The 14,928-nt window shown below is 42.0% G+C and overlaps 2 protein-coding genes across 2 annotated transcripts; both read left to right on the forward strand.

Moving 5' to 3' along the window:
- The first annotated feature begins 372 nt into the window (after window positions 1–372).
- On the forward strand, window positions 373–4,925 carry yars2 (tyrosyl-tRNA synthetase 2, mitochondrial). The gene is made up of 5 exons (XM_071534719.1): window positions 373–1,160; window positions 1,904–2,071; window positions 2,567–2,722; window positions 3,098–3,268; window positions 4,519–4,925. Exons 1-5 carry the CDS (start codon window positions 373–375, stop codon window positions 4,676–4,678), a joined length of 1,443 nt encoding a protein of 480 aa, XP_071390820.1. The 3' UTR covers window positions 4,679–4,925.
- Window positions 4,926–6,778: 1,853 nt separating this feature from the next.
- On the forward strand, window positions 6,779–11,256 carry cdkn1bb (cyclin dependent kinase inhibitor 1Bb). Its single transcript, XM_071534705.1, has 3 exons — window positions 6,779–7,556; window positions 7,900–8,026; window positions 9,669–11,256. The coding sequence occupies exons 1-2, from the start codon at window positions 7,118–7,120 to the stop codon at window positions 8,013–8,015; spliced, it is 555 nt and encodes a 184-aa protein (XP_071390806.1). The 5' UTR covers window positions 6,779–7,117; the 3' UTR covers window positions 8,016–8,026; window positions 9,669–11,256.
- Window positions 11,257–14,928: the final 3,672 nt, after the last annotated feature.

The following is a 14,928-nucleotide window of genomic DNA, read 5'->3' on the forward strand; positions in this document are numbered from 1 at the left end:
GTGCACATATTTTGGTTTCATTTCTATACAGCTTTCTGTGACCTTATATATGAACCTTTACTGATCGAAATGTGATAAAGTCAGAAATATCCTTTTATCCCAGATTAGATTTATATCATCAAAATGGCAGCCTCCTCCTCCTTATACATTATCACAATGTGCTGACTTTTTGAGAGTGGAATTATAGTGAGATTAATATATTCCTCACTTTGCTGGGGACCTCGTGCACCCCCTCAATCAAAGACCCCCTGAAGATCAAAGGACCCCCCCTCCGCTTTGAGAACCACTGCACTAGAGGGCGCTCTACTCCTGCCAAACCCTCCGAGCCACCCTCCTTGACTCCTCCCCTGTCGTCTTGTCACATTGTCCAACATGGCGGCGTCCATGGTGAAGACCTGTAGGTATGTATCGCGGCATGGATCTTGTGTTCTCCTGAAGCAAGCACACCCTCGTCTCACTCTCAGGACTAAATTTCACTGTACTTCTATCGCACACAACGGACTTTTATTATCTCTGAACAAACGAGGTATTTTGAAGGATGCTTTCCCCGAAAGCGCAGCGCAGGACCAGCTTCCCCAGTTGCTCCAGTCTGGCTCTCAGACGGTGTACTGCGGGTTTGACCCCACGGCGGACAGCCTTCATGTGGGCAACTTGCTCGCTATCATCGGCCTTCTGCATTTCCGCAGCGCAGGGCATCATGTCGCCGCGGTGCTTGGAGGGGCCACGGCACAAATCGGCGACCCGAGTGGGAAAACGAGCGAGAGGGAGCGGCTCTCCGCGGACGCTACCGAGGAAAACTCACGGAGCATCAGGGAGAGCATCCAGAGGATTTTCACCAACCACGAACTGAACTTCCACGACAGCTCCAGGAAGCTGGGCACCGTGACTGTACTGAACAACCTGAGTTGGTACAAGGACTGGGGTGTGGTGGCGTTTTTGTCAGACGCCGGCAGACACTTCAGGATGGGCACCATGCTCAGCCGCCACAGCGTGCAGTCCAGGCTGAAAAGCGCAGACGGTATGAGCCTGACAGAGTTCACCTACCAGGTTTTCCAAGCATATGACTTCTACCACCTGAACCAAGTATATGGCTGCAAGATTCAGCTGGGAGGCACCGACCAACTGGGCAATTTGATGTCTGGCCATGAGTTCATTCACAAGTAAATGTCCACTAATGTGTTCCATGTAAAAAGCCTCTCTAGAAGGTCTTTTGTAGCCCCAATACGTGTCGGTTTCTCTTCTGGAGAGAACGTGACGCCAAATTCCATTGAAAAATCTGACAATGCAATGTGTCCGTGATTATTGGCAAATGTACCCACACCAGAAAATGTGACTCAGTGCCTTCTCTGGATGGTCAGGAGCCACTCTTCAATTCGGCATATATGTAATCCGCCAAGCAGCACTTTGTGTCAATAAAACCTCATCTTTAAACTTATGTGAGTTGGTGCACACTACTAGCTTCTGCTCTCCACTGTGTATTTTGGTGGAAGAAGACAAACCAATTCTAAAGGTTAAAAGTTTAGTTAAATTATGTGCCACTTTGTGGATTATATGTATGTTGAACTCAAGAGTGGTACCTAACAATTCAGAAAAGGTATTCACTCATAACTTATGGGGTACTGTATGTATCTTTCCAACTTAGCGAGGACATTAAAATTGTCAGGTTTTTAATGGACTGTTGAGGCTAGCAATTCTGTAAAAGTGATGACTTCCCAAATGTAACTACATATACACAAAACTAAACCCACAGGTTTCAGTTCATTGTTATTGATTATGGCACAGCGTCGTTTCACTCAGGAATTAACAGACGCTGATCAATAATGTGAACTAATCCACTTAGGGCTTTTGAAATACCCATACCTGAGGTCTAAGACTTGGATAACAACTCCTGATTTCTCTCCAGAGTGAGCGGTGAGGAGGTGTATGGGCTGACCATCCCCCTGGTGACCAGCTCTGTGGGGGACAAGCTGGGGAAGACGGCAGGCAACGCAGTGTGGCTCAACAGAGACAAGACCTCTCCGTTTGAACTCTACCAGTTCTTCCTCAGACAGCCTGATGCCAGTGTGGAAAGGTAGGTGAAGTGTGATGCTCTATGGAACCACACTGTAGGCTACTTACGTATGTACAAATACCCAATATGAAAAAAATATTGGTAAATTATGGATACAGGGTTAGCTATTGGTACAAGATATGAAAACTTCTCATAACCACCTAAGCTGGCTGCTTGATTCAGAAGCTTATAAGTCATAGCTGTATCCTACTGCTCAAATCACCACACAGTAAGTCAGGTTGTTGTAGACCTATTCACTAGTTGCATTCACAGAGAACCTACTTGCGCTTACACTGATTGAATATTTTTGTACTTGATAGTTCATCTAACATCCAGATACCTCAAGTCTCGGCTGTCTGAATCCAGTCAGGTCAAATTTAATTACAACTAAAATTAACAAAAGAGATTCATTACAACAGCCAACAAAGGATTTGTATACAGACAGCTAACATTAATACAGGTAGTTTGTGTATTGCAACAGAAGGTTCAGATATAGTGTGTGTGGTTGTGCTGCAGATACCTGAAGCTGTTCACCTTCCTGCCCCTGGCGGAGGTGGAGAGGGTGATGGAGCAGCAGAGGGAGGAGCCGGGGAAACGACTCGCACATAAACGACTGGCTGCCGAGGTTACGAAACTGGTGCATGGCAAGGAGGGCCTGGAGAGTGCTAAAAGGTCAGGATGGGGATGGTGTATGTGTGTGTGATGGGGATGGTGTATGCCTATGTGACATTACATTTTTCTTAATCAGTTCCTGTACACATGCATGTTTTATTTATTTGTCAGGTTTTTTTTTAGGGAGATTTGACCAAGACAGCAGGAACACATAAAGTTTTAGACAGAACAAAAATAACAATAAGAACAATATGTTTGGGGCAGCTGGTGGACCTGAGTTCAACCCCCTATGTACCCCACACCAAATCCCCAACACCACCAGGATTTCTGGTCTGTAGCTGCCCCTGACCTCTGACCTCCCTGTGGAGGAGGGCAAGCTAAAAGAGAATTGCACTAAGCGGATCAATAAAGTCATGTTTAATATTATCATTACAGGTGCACCAACGTGCTGTACCAGAGCAGCGTGCAGGCCTTGGAGGAGATGAGCGACGAGGAGCTGCAGGAACTCTTCAGAGAGGCTCCCTTCCATGAGCTGCTGCTGGAGCCGGGAACCACGGTGATAGACGCCTGCCGCAATGTCAGCGCCATCCCCGAGGGGCCCAAAGGGTAGGCACTCTAAGGCTGGGGACACACTGCGGGATTATCGGTTAGATTAACACCATATTTGGTCGTCTTGACGATCAGGAAGGGAAACCCTGATCGGAGGCTTGGTCAGGACCGATGGTCAGCACAGATTATCTGGTAGTGTGATGGGTTCACGGATTCAATCTTAACCAGGCCGATCGACTCATAGACTGATCTGAGCCGCTCCGATCATATTGAACATGTTTGATATTTATGACCCAATATCTGGTCAGATCCTGAAGTTCGTGGAGATCAGACTTATTCCAAGAGTAGGCACTGCCAATAGCCAATGAGAGACAAGTTTACAGTGAGGTGTGATGGAAGAATTATATTAAAAAGTTGTATTAGTGATAATAATAAATGATAACAATGCAGAGATAATAATTTGGAACTCCTGTCTTACAATGAATGTAAGTTACTAGCCACTACCCTTACCTTTTTTCTGGTGAACCAGCTCACCTCCAGCTCTTGTTGAACAGTGTGCAGCCCACGTTGACTGCATCTCTCCAGCTTTACCCAAATTCTGTTTTGTGTTTTTTCTTTGTTTTGTTTTTTTCAGTTCACATTTATGCACGTTGCATTAATGTGCATAATAATGCACGTTGGATTGCACAAATTCCCACGAAAGTTAAGGTCCTGACGTCAGTGATGTTTTAGGAGTCGGCAGGATATTCTATTGGATCATTAATTGTGTCTGATACCCCAACCTTTCTTAATCGTCTAGTGTGAGCATATTTATGACAAAAATTGTGAAATCAGTTGTGGTGTGTGATACGATCTGCTTTTTCAAAATTAGTAAGGATTTTAAGGCTGCTAGTTTGCCCCCAGCCTAACCCCTCATGCCCTCTTCACCTCTTAGTCTGAATACACAGAGGGAGCCGCATTGCTTCATTTCTTTCAGATCTACAGTATATTTACATCTGTCAAATGGGAAATTGTACATTTCCACTCAGACTTCGATTTCAGGCATTTTAGGCTTGAGATTAAGAATATAAATGAAAGCCTATGTGTGTGAAACATGAAGAGGTGGAATTGAGAGTAACACATCCAGAGGTGTCGACTATGGTCCTCATAAAGATGGATGACAACGTGACTAGTTGGCGAGTTCATGACATGTTATGCAGATTAAAAAAAAAAGTGAACCTGATGCGGTTTCCTGACAGGTTGGGTAGATGCAGTCCAGTCATAACCTACGTTTAAAACACTGCTCCTGTGCATCGCTGTGTCTGCAGGTACCGCATGGTGTCGGAGGGAGCGGTGTGGATCAACCACAGCCGGGCAGACAAGCCAGAGCAGGTCCTGATCCCGAAGCTCCACATCCTGTCCAACGGACTCACCCTGCTCAGAGTGGGCAAGAAGAACTTTTACATCATCAAGTGGCTCGGACTCTGAGGCCGCCCGCACTCGGCACTGGGACCAGTTTACTGTAATGGACTAATTGGGAAGGTAGGGCAGCTACACCTTGTCAGGGTCAGTGAAGGGACGAGGATGGACGGACATTTTGGGACATTTTGGGACATGTTGGATCGTTGGCGTTGTCTTCATCCTTGGTGAGAGCCTGTGGTTGTCATATATATGTGTTCGGATATGGATGTACAGATGTGACGCTGATGTAAAGGTATGGTATTAAAAATATTTAATGGAGGGATTGTTGCTCGCCGACTTTGTACAAGTTCAGTGGGTTTGGAGAGTGAACACTAGGGGTCAGCCTTGTCCCAATCATGAGGGTGGAGCAAATCATGGCTACAGCATAGCCTGCAATGACCCCGTAGTTAAATAATCGCTCACAGTAAAAATGAATTGTATCATCTGTTGCTGGTTGTCGTTCAATTTGTAGTAAAGTTTAAAGGGAAAAGCATTTCCTTCAAATTAATGAGCAGAATAAGCCAACATCTGTCTGAATCGGATGGCATTCTCTCTCTCTAAGGTGGGAGGTGTAAACTGCACCAGCAAGAAAAGAAAAGATTGAGAGTTTAATTATTTTAGAGACCTAGCCTGTAGATTATTTTTATACAACATAATTTACAAATTCCAGCGAGATTAGTGGATATTTTTCTTGATTCACATAAGATTTCCCCTCAAAGTACTAAGGTTTTCACTATTGGTGTAGATAACAATTTCTAACTCTTAGCACATAGGGCCTATGTTTGTATAGCTTTTATTTTATTGGGTTTTTTTAGGTTTATATTTTTCCACTGCATATATAAATTTATGGATTGGAAATGTGCATGGCTTTCTAGTCCTCGTGCAACCCTTTTTTCTCTTTTTCTCCCGAGGCTGGTGGGGAAGAGGAGAGTGTGTGGTGTGGTGACCTTGACTTACCCCACTCAGCTCCAGAGAATTGGTGGAAATACCATGTCATTCAGATACATATTTGCCCAATTTGCAGTGATTTCTTTTTTTTTATTATTTTATTTTTTTTATTTGGCAATGGTTGAATAGTTTTGACACAGGGTGTACCTACTCAAGCAGAGGGCCCACACCTTGGAGGTTAGCCTATGTATTTTCAGAAGTGTCAAACCTTTTAAGGTGGAATGTTTACAAGCAATTTTTGTCTTCTTTACAGACTGTAAAAAAACAGACTGTAACCTGTTAACAAGCTAGATACATTTTTAATGTCAAGCTCAGGAGAGCGGGTCATGAAGAACATATTAATTCAAATTGCCTTGGTCATAGATTTGCTTAGTAGCCATGTGACTTCTGTAGGTGTATCTTTTTAAAACTAGTCCTTGATTCGAAGCAAAGAAAAAACACATTAGGGTGTAGATGCACTTATTTCCCTTACTTTACCGCAGGAAAGTTAATCACGTTGCCTCAAGTTAAAATTAAGCATTGTAAGTCTCAAAATAAGTTTTAAAAGGATTAAAACTGTTAGGTTTTTGGTGTTCTGTTTTTATGGTGAGAAATTAAGCAGACCTACATTCTTGTGGATATTTCAGGGTGTCTGCAAGTTTCATCAAGTTACATTTAATGTTGTTTTAATGCCGGTTATAATGAAACATACGACCAATTTGGCAACTGAAATAAATGTACAAATTAACTCATCTGTAAATGAGTGTGCATGACAGGGCTAATTTCCACCTGGAAAACAGATAATCAAAAATGCAACATTTTCAATATATTTAAAACTGAATTTAAGACACAATACTTTATCACACTGCATTCAAAACTTTTTCAAGGCCTTGAGTTAAAACCTTTTCAGGACCTGCAGGCACGTCTTGTCTACTGTTGTTTTCATTTTCACGTTTATTTCAGCTGCCAAATGAGTCTCGTATATATTTTTTTTTATTTTAACTGGTATTAAAAAGATTTTGAATAAAAAGTCTTACATTTAAACTTGCAGACGTCCTGGATGTTGCAAGTCTGCTGCGATCAGCCAGGCCACCTTAAGAGAAGTGGGCGGGTCTAAGCTGCTCAACCAATGAGCGGCCTTCTTCGTGTTTAAATAGCTCTCTATGTCAATCATTTTTCCTCCCCCCAGTCAACCTCCCCTCTCAATCCCAAGTACATCTCTCAATCGCCATATTGGGTACTGAAAAGGTTTGTCTGCAATTTCTTCCCCCTCTCTCTCACTACGGGACGAAATTGACAGAGTGGCTTCAGTTACTCTGCACTTTGTTTTGATGATCCGTGGAGACTACTTTTGCGACAAAAATCCTGGCAGTTACCGTTTCTACCTAGACCTATGCATGGCATAAGTCGTTTTACGCTTGTTTTGGATCTCGGTGAGCGACGAGGAGATACCCGTTGTTTTTGAGTGGTGTGTTGTTTTGAAAATTGGACGCTCTCTGATTTTTTTTTTTTTTATATTATTATTTCTTTTGGGGAAAGATGTCAAATGTTCGTCTTTCAAACGGGAGCCCGACGTTGGAGCGGACGGACGCCCGGGTGTCTGATCACCCGAAACCGTCAGCCTGCAGAAGCCTCTTCGGCTCAGTGGATCACGAAGAGTTAAAGAGGGATTTAAAGGGACATTTGCGGGAGATGGAAGAGGCTGCCTCCGCCAAGTGGGGCTTCGACTTCGCCAATCACACGCCGCTGGCGAACGGGAGACTGGAGTGGCAAATAGTGGATTGCAGAGACGTCCCGAATTTCTACACCAGGCAGCGGAGGGAGAAGGGCGTCTGCTCCTCTGGGAATAACAATGTGGATCTAAATGGGAATCATAATTGTGTTGTGGTGGCTCCTAGCGAAGACACCGAGAGGTCTGATAGTCAAATGGAGTGCAAGGAGCAGTGCACCGGGCCGAGGAAAAGACCTGCATGCCACGGTACTATAAACCACCTGAAATTATAGTGGCACTAGTTTCACCCAAATGGATACATTTCTGTGCAATTGCAACGATGCAGCTTGTAGCAAGCCGTGCGCATATCGCAACATATTGGCTACACTGGTGGCATTTCTCTTCTGTCTCCACTCGCCAGGCTGCGATGCACAGAAATGTATTTTTGCATAGTTGTAAAACTGGAAGTTTATTAAAATATGTAACTGAAGACGTCGACAAACAGTGAAAATAGCCGTTGTATCGTAAGAACGCCCCAGTTTGATAGGATATCCTTATCTATCTTTATCTCGGAGTAGTTTTGACTTATGGTGAACTTTCCTTTTTGCAGAACCTTCGGCCCAGAATAAGAGGTCGCACACCAGCTCAGATGAAATTAGTTGCCCAAACCTGACGCACTCTGCAGAACACACACCCAGAAAGCCCAGTCCCAAGAGACAAACGTGAGGATGAGAAAGGTAAGAAATTTGCTTTTATGACACATTATAGGGTTTCTGCTTGGTATATAGCCTAACAACTTAACTTGGTATATAACGTGGTACATTGTTTATCAACGTCGTGTTCGTGGGGAGTTAAATGCCCCAGTTTGGTCGACTTCTTCCCCTTCCAGCTGTTGCCTTGAAAGTCAGCCGCAGTGTCTATTGACATTTTGCACGACAGATCTAACAAAAGACCTTGTTTTCCCCACATATGTGGAAGATAATTTCAGCTCCACCTGACGATAGCCCTTATGTAATCCCTGCGCAAACCAGATAAAATACGGCAAAGCGGTTTTCAATGGGAATTTCAAACATTTGCACGGCTTTGATAAGCAAGGAACTTTGTTTTTGTGCGGACACGTCAAAGGCGCTGTCAGGCTGCTCCATTTACATACTAGTAGTAGTAGGAGCAGACGTAGTTGAAGCAGCGCTGGCGTTCACCAAAGCTTTTCAAAGTGCGCCGTGCTCCACGATACACGTTTCGACGCACTGCGCATGGTGCCAGAAAGGGTTAAAAGTAAAGCACGCCGCACATTTACTACACATTTACACCTTTACTACAACCGCGGCCACGGCGAGGTTGAGTTTCCGACGAAACTGTAAACAAGTCCTGTGAACAACAGTGTAGTAACACGTCAGCAGCCACTGCCCTCCGCGCGGAGCAGAGAAGGGGCTGGTCTCTGCTGCACACTGCACACACACACACGCACACAATAACCTGGAGGCACATCTGGCTCTGCTGGCCGAGAGCACCGCGGTTTGAACACTTCAAATGTAAATGAGAGAGCGTTAGGTTCTGAGATGAAGTGTGCTTGTTGGCGTTGGACAGAGTATATAAGCCTGGAAACGCGTATTATCATGGGTGGATGCAGACTGACAGGGCTGTAGTGGAGGGCAAACTCGCCTTTAGCTACTTTTTTATTTACAGAATAGGTTTAAAACTTTTTATTTTTAGGGCTGACAAATCTTTATCATATATTCATTGTATGTGCATCAAGCTAATTTAAGATATATATACAAAGATAGTGTCTTTTTTTTTTTTAAGGTGAAAACATGAATGATTTTATGCTTCTCTGAAAACTATAATTCATTTTTGTTTATATTTGTTGCTGTTTTGCTCTTATGATGATCACCTACTTGTGGTCATAGTTGCACAACAAAATTGTCAGTGTTAATGAAACTGAATGTAAAAAAAAAATCACCACTATGCCAGTGTTTATGTAAGTCCACACCCATCAGTTAATTTAACACACTCAGATAGTTTTGAACAGCCTATGAGTGGACAAACACCTCTCCAGTCAACTCCTAATAATTGTCACAGAAATAACACTTAATACTGGGAACAAATTGCTGTGCACCCGCCTTTTTATCTGCCACTATATTACTGGATGCTGTCTTGCTGCTCTTTGAGTAAGCCCAGTTTGCCTTCTGGCCAAATGTATTGGAGAGGAGCATCCCTATTCCATGTTTTGTTATGTAAAAACTGCTTTGCAACTGTTCTTTCCATTCTCTGTGCTTTGCAGGTCGCCAAACAGTTCGCCACATGATCAAAAATGCTCAATGTCACAAGTTTATTTCAATCTTACAACCTTTTTTTTTTCTCATCTGATTTGTCTCACAGAGCCGAAGATGTATTTCCCCTTTTACGTGGGAAACCTCAGTGTTGGCCGATTTGGAAGAGGAACTACACAGCAACAGAAACATATCAACTCTCCTGAAGACGGGGGGGGACGCTGTTGAAGCACTGAATAGAAACACTAAAGTTGTGGCACTCAATTAAAGTTACTGCCTCTAAAAGCAGTCAATGTAGCAGTGTGCAATTAGGTTTGATTTCCTTTTTTGCTCATTTTTTTTTACTACCTGTGTGTAAATATATATATAAATATATATATATTATATTATATTTCTCTCCATATGTAGCACATAAGAAAACATTATGATTTGAAAACAAATCCTTTATGTAAAAAGGCGTGAATTTTGATTTGACTTGAAGAATTGCAGTGTAGTTTGATAAATGTTTCCAAAATGCTGTTCTTTTTTTATTTTATTTTTTGAAAGGCAGTGTGACTTTGACACAGCCCCTATTTGCTACATTTAAAAAAAAAAAAAAAAAGTCATGGCTTCTACGGTTTCTTAACAGTGTATCTTCACTAGGTCATCTTCCTAGCTCGGCAGTGAAGAACGGTACAAATGTAGCTCATCTGTGTTTTTACTTTTTTTCTTTTTTTTTTTTCCTAGTCATTTCAGTGTCACCAAGTGCGGGTTCTCATGTTACATTTGTTACCCCAGGAAATCAATACAACAACAACAAAAAATGTAATACTTCATTTCTGTTATGTCAAAGTATTTCTGAAATCGCCCAATATTTATTATGTGATAAAGATGCTTTGGCATCAGTTGAATCCTGGAATATGATCAGATTTTTCTCAAGTTCTCCCACACCTCAGCCACATGTCATGGTGTGATTTGCTTCCCTCTTGGAGTTGTGAGGTACTCAGATACTGAAGGACAAAGACCATACAAACTGCACAGGTAGTGTTCAAATGTCATCCTCTCCTTGACTGTATTCCTATTGTTTAGCCAGCCTTATGCTTTTTAGGGAGGAGGTTTTCCCAAATGGGATGAATGTCCTACAATACCAAATACATGGTTGCTTCAGTATGGTTGCCAGCACCGCCAGTGCTCCTTATTGACTTCACATTGTATTCCTTTGTGATAACCTAGAGACAAATTTCCATTCAGTTTTTTTTTTTTTTCTTCACCTATGTTGTTGGCCTGCTGAGGATGCAAATGTGTGCATCCAAAAGCTTCCCGTTTATTTGCATAAAGTATGGGTTATATTCAAAGAGACCAATGTACACCTGGATAGAGAAAACGGCTTGTCTCAGAAATGCAGTCACCATGCCTGTGTATTTGTGTAAATCTTTGCAATGTACCTATGTACATAACTTTGTAAAAACACTGAGAAATTATACTAACTTATTTATGTCAAGCTTTTTTATGTAGAATAAAAAAAAAATGGGTTTTTGATTACGGTTATCCAAAGTGGCATTTACATTATTATAATTGTCTTATTTTGTAAAAGCATATTTTTGGTAGTTTTTTTTTTTTTTTTTTTTTCTTATCAATAAGGTTGCAAACTGAGCCTGATAAAATATTTGATGTGCATTTTGTAATGTGTGGTTATAAAATATGTTGCAATCAATTAAAACAGAAAATTAAATCTAATTTGTGTTTCCCGTTTACACTTTGTTTAAATCCACTATAATACACACACACACACAAACACACACACTTAGATTTTCTTAATTAAAATTCCACCATTGCCTATCCCCCTTAAAAAAAAAAAAGAAAAGAAAGAAAAATCGATGCATAAAAAATAGCATCAAATAAACAAGTTTGCATTACTACACACTTTTCAAAATACGTCCTTTTGGGGATGCAGACTATTTTGCAGCAGCTGCAGCAGGAGTGGATTTCTGCGCATCGGCATTTCGGCACAATGCAGTGACACTCCCAATATGAATCCACTAGTATTTTGAGCGGGCTGATGATTGACACTTTGGCCATCCAATCAAATTCAGACTGGGGAAAGCAGACCACTTGTTGCAGCCAGTTACATTCAGTGACTTATCATAGGAATGGCCTTCATGGAAAAAACTGTAAGTGGTTTAAGCTCAGAATGCGATCCTCAACTCCAAGGTAAAACACTGTCACTTTTATTATATTTTACTAATTCACCATCATTTGTAGTAACTGTAATTCTATGTGTGTGTGTGTGTGTGTGTGTGTGTGTGTGCAAGAGAGACAGAGAGGAAGATAAATGATATCTTGTTCTTTTATGTGTCTGTTTGGTGTCTTGGAAATTATATTTTCATCTTAAATGTGTTCCTGCCACTCATGACATATTTACACTTACTTGCAAATATTTTTTGGAAGAATCATAATTTTAGTCTGCTGTGTTTGATGATGAAACTTCATTCAGCTAAAATCTCTCTTTTTTTCTACGTTTTTTTTTCTATATCCATCACTCAGAAGCTAGGCTTTTTAAAAATATTTTTAGATCATTATTATTATTATATTAATTCCATTATATATATTAAATATATAATATTTATTTTATAATGTTATTTTGTGATGATGTCTGTTAGGTAAAATAATGATGAAAAAAAAATCAATAAAACCACAATGCAGATGTGGCTTTACTGCTTCATAACAAATTGATCTAGTACAATTTGCCATATATTTTTTTATTATTTTATTTTATTGAATTTTTTGTGAATAATCTCTATTACCATACTTTGTAATTTTGAGTAACATTTGAGTTACACACAACAGCTAAGATGGTACAAAGTACATGCATTGCGAGCCCTAATCCGTGGCAGTGTGACCTTTGACCTGTGGCAGCTTACACCAAACGTGCCTCTCTCTCTGTCTGAAGTCTTTCCTCCCATATCTTCTATTGTAAAACCCAAATGAGTGTTCACACTGCAGGGCTCCTCAGTGCTTCCTCTGCTAACCCTCGCTGAGTGCCACCAACAACAGGAAGACACCTGCAGAAAGCTCTTTAAGGTTTGGGTGGGTGCGTGGGGGGGGGGGTCCGGTCCTGAAGTGTGCAGGTGGGTAACCTCAGCTCAGCGGTCCACCCCCACTCTGAGCCCGACCCATTGTCCCAGTGTGTGGGCCTTTGTGTGGAGGGCCATTGTGAGGGGCCAGGGCCGGCCACTGTTGTGTCTGGGGCTTCTCAGCTCAGACAAAGGGCCCGTCTAGGAGCCTCCACCCTGCCCAAACAGCAGACTGGCTGACTGACTGACTGACTGACTGGGTGTATGAGTGACTGCTTGACTGCTCGACTGGGTGTCTGGGTGACTGGGTGACTGCTTGACTGGGTGACTGACTAAATGACTGGCTGATTGGGTGTCTGTTTGGCTGACTGCTGACTGGTCGATTGAATGGAGGTGGAGGCAGAGGAGGAAGTGATGTGTGCAGTACACCCAGCCTCTCAACATTATTCATGTACGTCAGTGGTAGCTGTTTTGCATGACAAGCCCTCAGTACACTTTGGTGTGCAATGTTGAAATCTGACAATTGTTATGTTGTACTATCATGTTCGTTTTACTTTGCTTTTACATGTAGTAATTTTTTTTCATGGAATTGTTACAATTAAAGTGAAATATATATATATATTTTTTACAACCAAACAAGATGTTCTGTAAGTAATTTCGAGAAAATAAAAACAAATCTGTGGCATGCTGTAGTTGCAGTGAGCTAGATACTGTAGGTTTTAAAAAAGGGGTTGCAACAGTTTCACCAGTGTGGGTAATAAATGTCTGGCAATAATGGAGACCTCACCAGGAATTTGCTAAATGCGTTTTAGAATTCGGAAAGTGTTACAATTCCGGCTATGAATGCTGGTAGGTGTGTGTGTGTGTGTGTGTGTGTGTGTGTGTGTGTGTGTGTGTGTGAGAGAGAGAGAGAGAGAGAGAGTGAAAGAGCATTGCATTGCTACAATGGACAATCCCATGCCATAGATGCAGCAAAGCAAAGCAAAATCTTCTGCAGTGGGCACTTGCTTGCTTAATGTGAGCAGTACAGCCAGCTTTTAGAAATTACACATGTGCAATTGGGCCTTTTCCTATTTCTTCAGGCAAAATGAGGTATGATCTTACCATAATGATGTAATAATTCCACACAGTGATTACAAAATGTTGCCATTTGTAAAAATATGACAATGCCCTTGGAAAAAGTGCAGCTAACGTCATGTATTTTAGTAGAAATTAATTATACATCATTTAATAAGATGCATTCTAGCAATGCAGCCTTTGAGGAGCCCTGTCTATAACACTTTTTTTATCACATTTTCCTGTCAGGCCTTTGACTTGCAGAGCACAGCTTTTAAGAAACTGACTTCTTTCACAATGATTCCATGTCATTTCCCCTCTAGTGGCTCATCAACAGTGTGAGTAATTGCTTGCAGATACCTCTTACATATTTGTATTACTATGTAGAGTATGCCTACTTCAACTTAACTGTTTAGATAGAAGTACCTCAAAAGTGACCATAGATAACAAGGTCAGTCATTCAAAGGGTCCCAGATAAGACTGTAGTCTGGCCAATATTTCCCTCCTTGCATAAGAGACACCTTCTTCTCTCTTCCAGCGGGAATGTCTCTGAAAGCTTTCCTCTCAGCCTCTTTTTGAACATACACACTGTAACACTCCATCACAACCACCCAAACAAAACCACAATGAACTCGAGGAAATTCCAGTAAGCCAGTCAATCAGAGATGTGGAAGGCATCATCGGCCTGTTCCTCTGTGTCTGCGAGGACGCGTGTGCCAAGACGCTCTGAATTCACACTTCCTCGCTATATCAACAGAAACAGGTTATCTTTTCCTGTTAACCGCCCCGGCACTTAATATAAAGCCACAAGTTCCTCCCCATGTTTCCTGCCCAGGCCACAACCCACGTCATCAAGCTATTCCCCTGGTACCCCGGGCCCTGGATGAGGAGAGAGCGAGTGCCCACAAACAAACACCTAACATCGTGTCTCTCTCTCTCTCGCTCTCTCTCTCACTCTCTCTCTCTCCCTTTCTTTCTCTTGCATGCCTCTAACAGGCCCTCAGCAGGCCAAGCTGCAACTGAAATATTTTTTTCCATTTCTCTGAGCGTTTGTTTTAGCCTGCCTGGAATGCCCCGAGTGGGTGGGGTTTGGATGTTTTTTGGACAGCTCAATTGGATTCAGCAAGCCAGGCAAGCTGTATCAATATAGGAAAAGTATTTCATTGAATAGCAAACGTATTGACGTTGCTTTGGTTCCTGAAACACTGCGGTGTGTGATGTGTGGAGTGTGTCAGATGTGTGCGAGTGTCTGGGGATGAG

This window comes from Centroberyx affinis, unplaced genomic scaffold, assembly GCF_046629955.1.
Source record: "Centroberyx affinis isolate AG114_WGS23_722 - 3 ecotype Tasmania unplaced genomic scaffold, CSIRO-AGI_Caff_v1 ptg002607l_1, whole genome shotgun sequence".
Lineage (NCBI taxonomy): Eukaryota > Metazoa > Chordata > Actinopteri > Beryciformes > Berycidae > Centroberyx > Centroberyx affinis.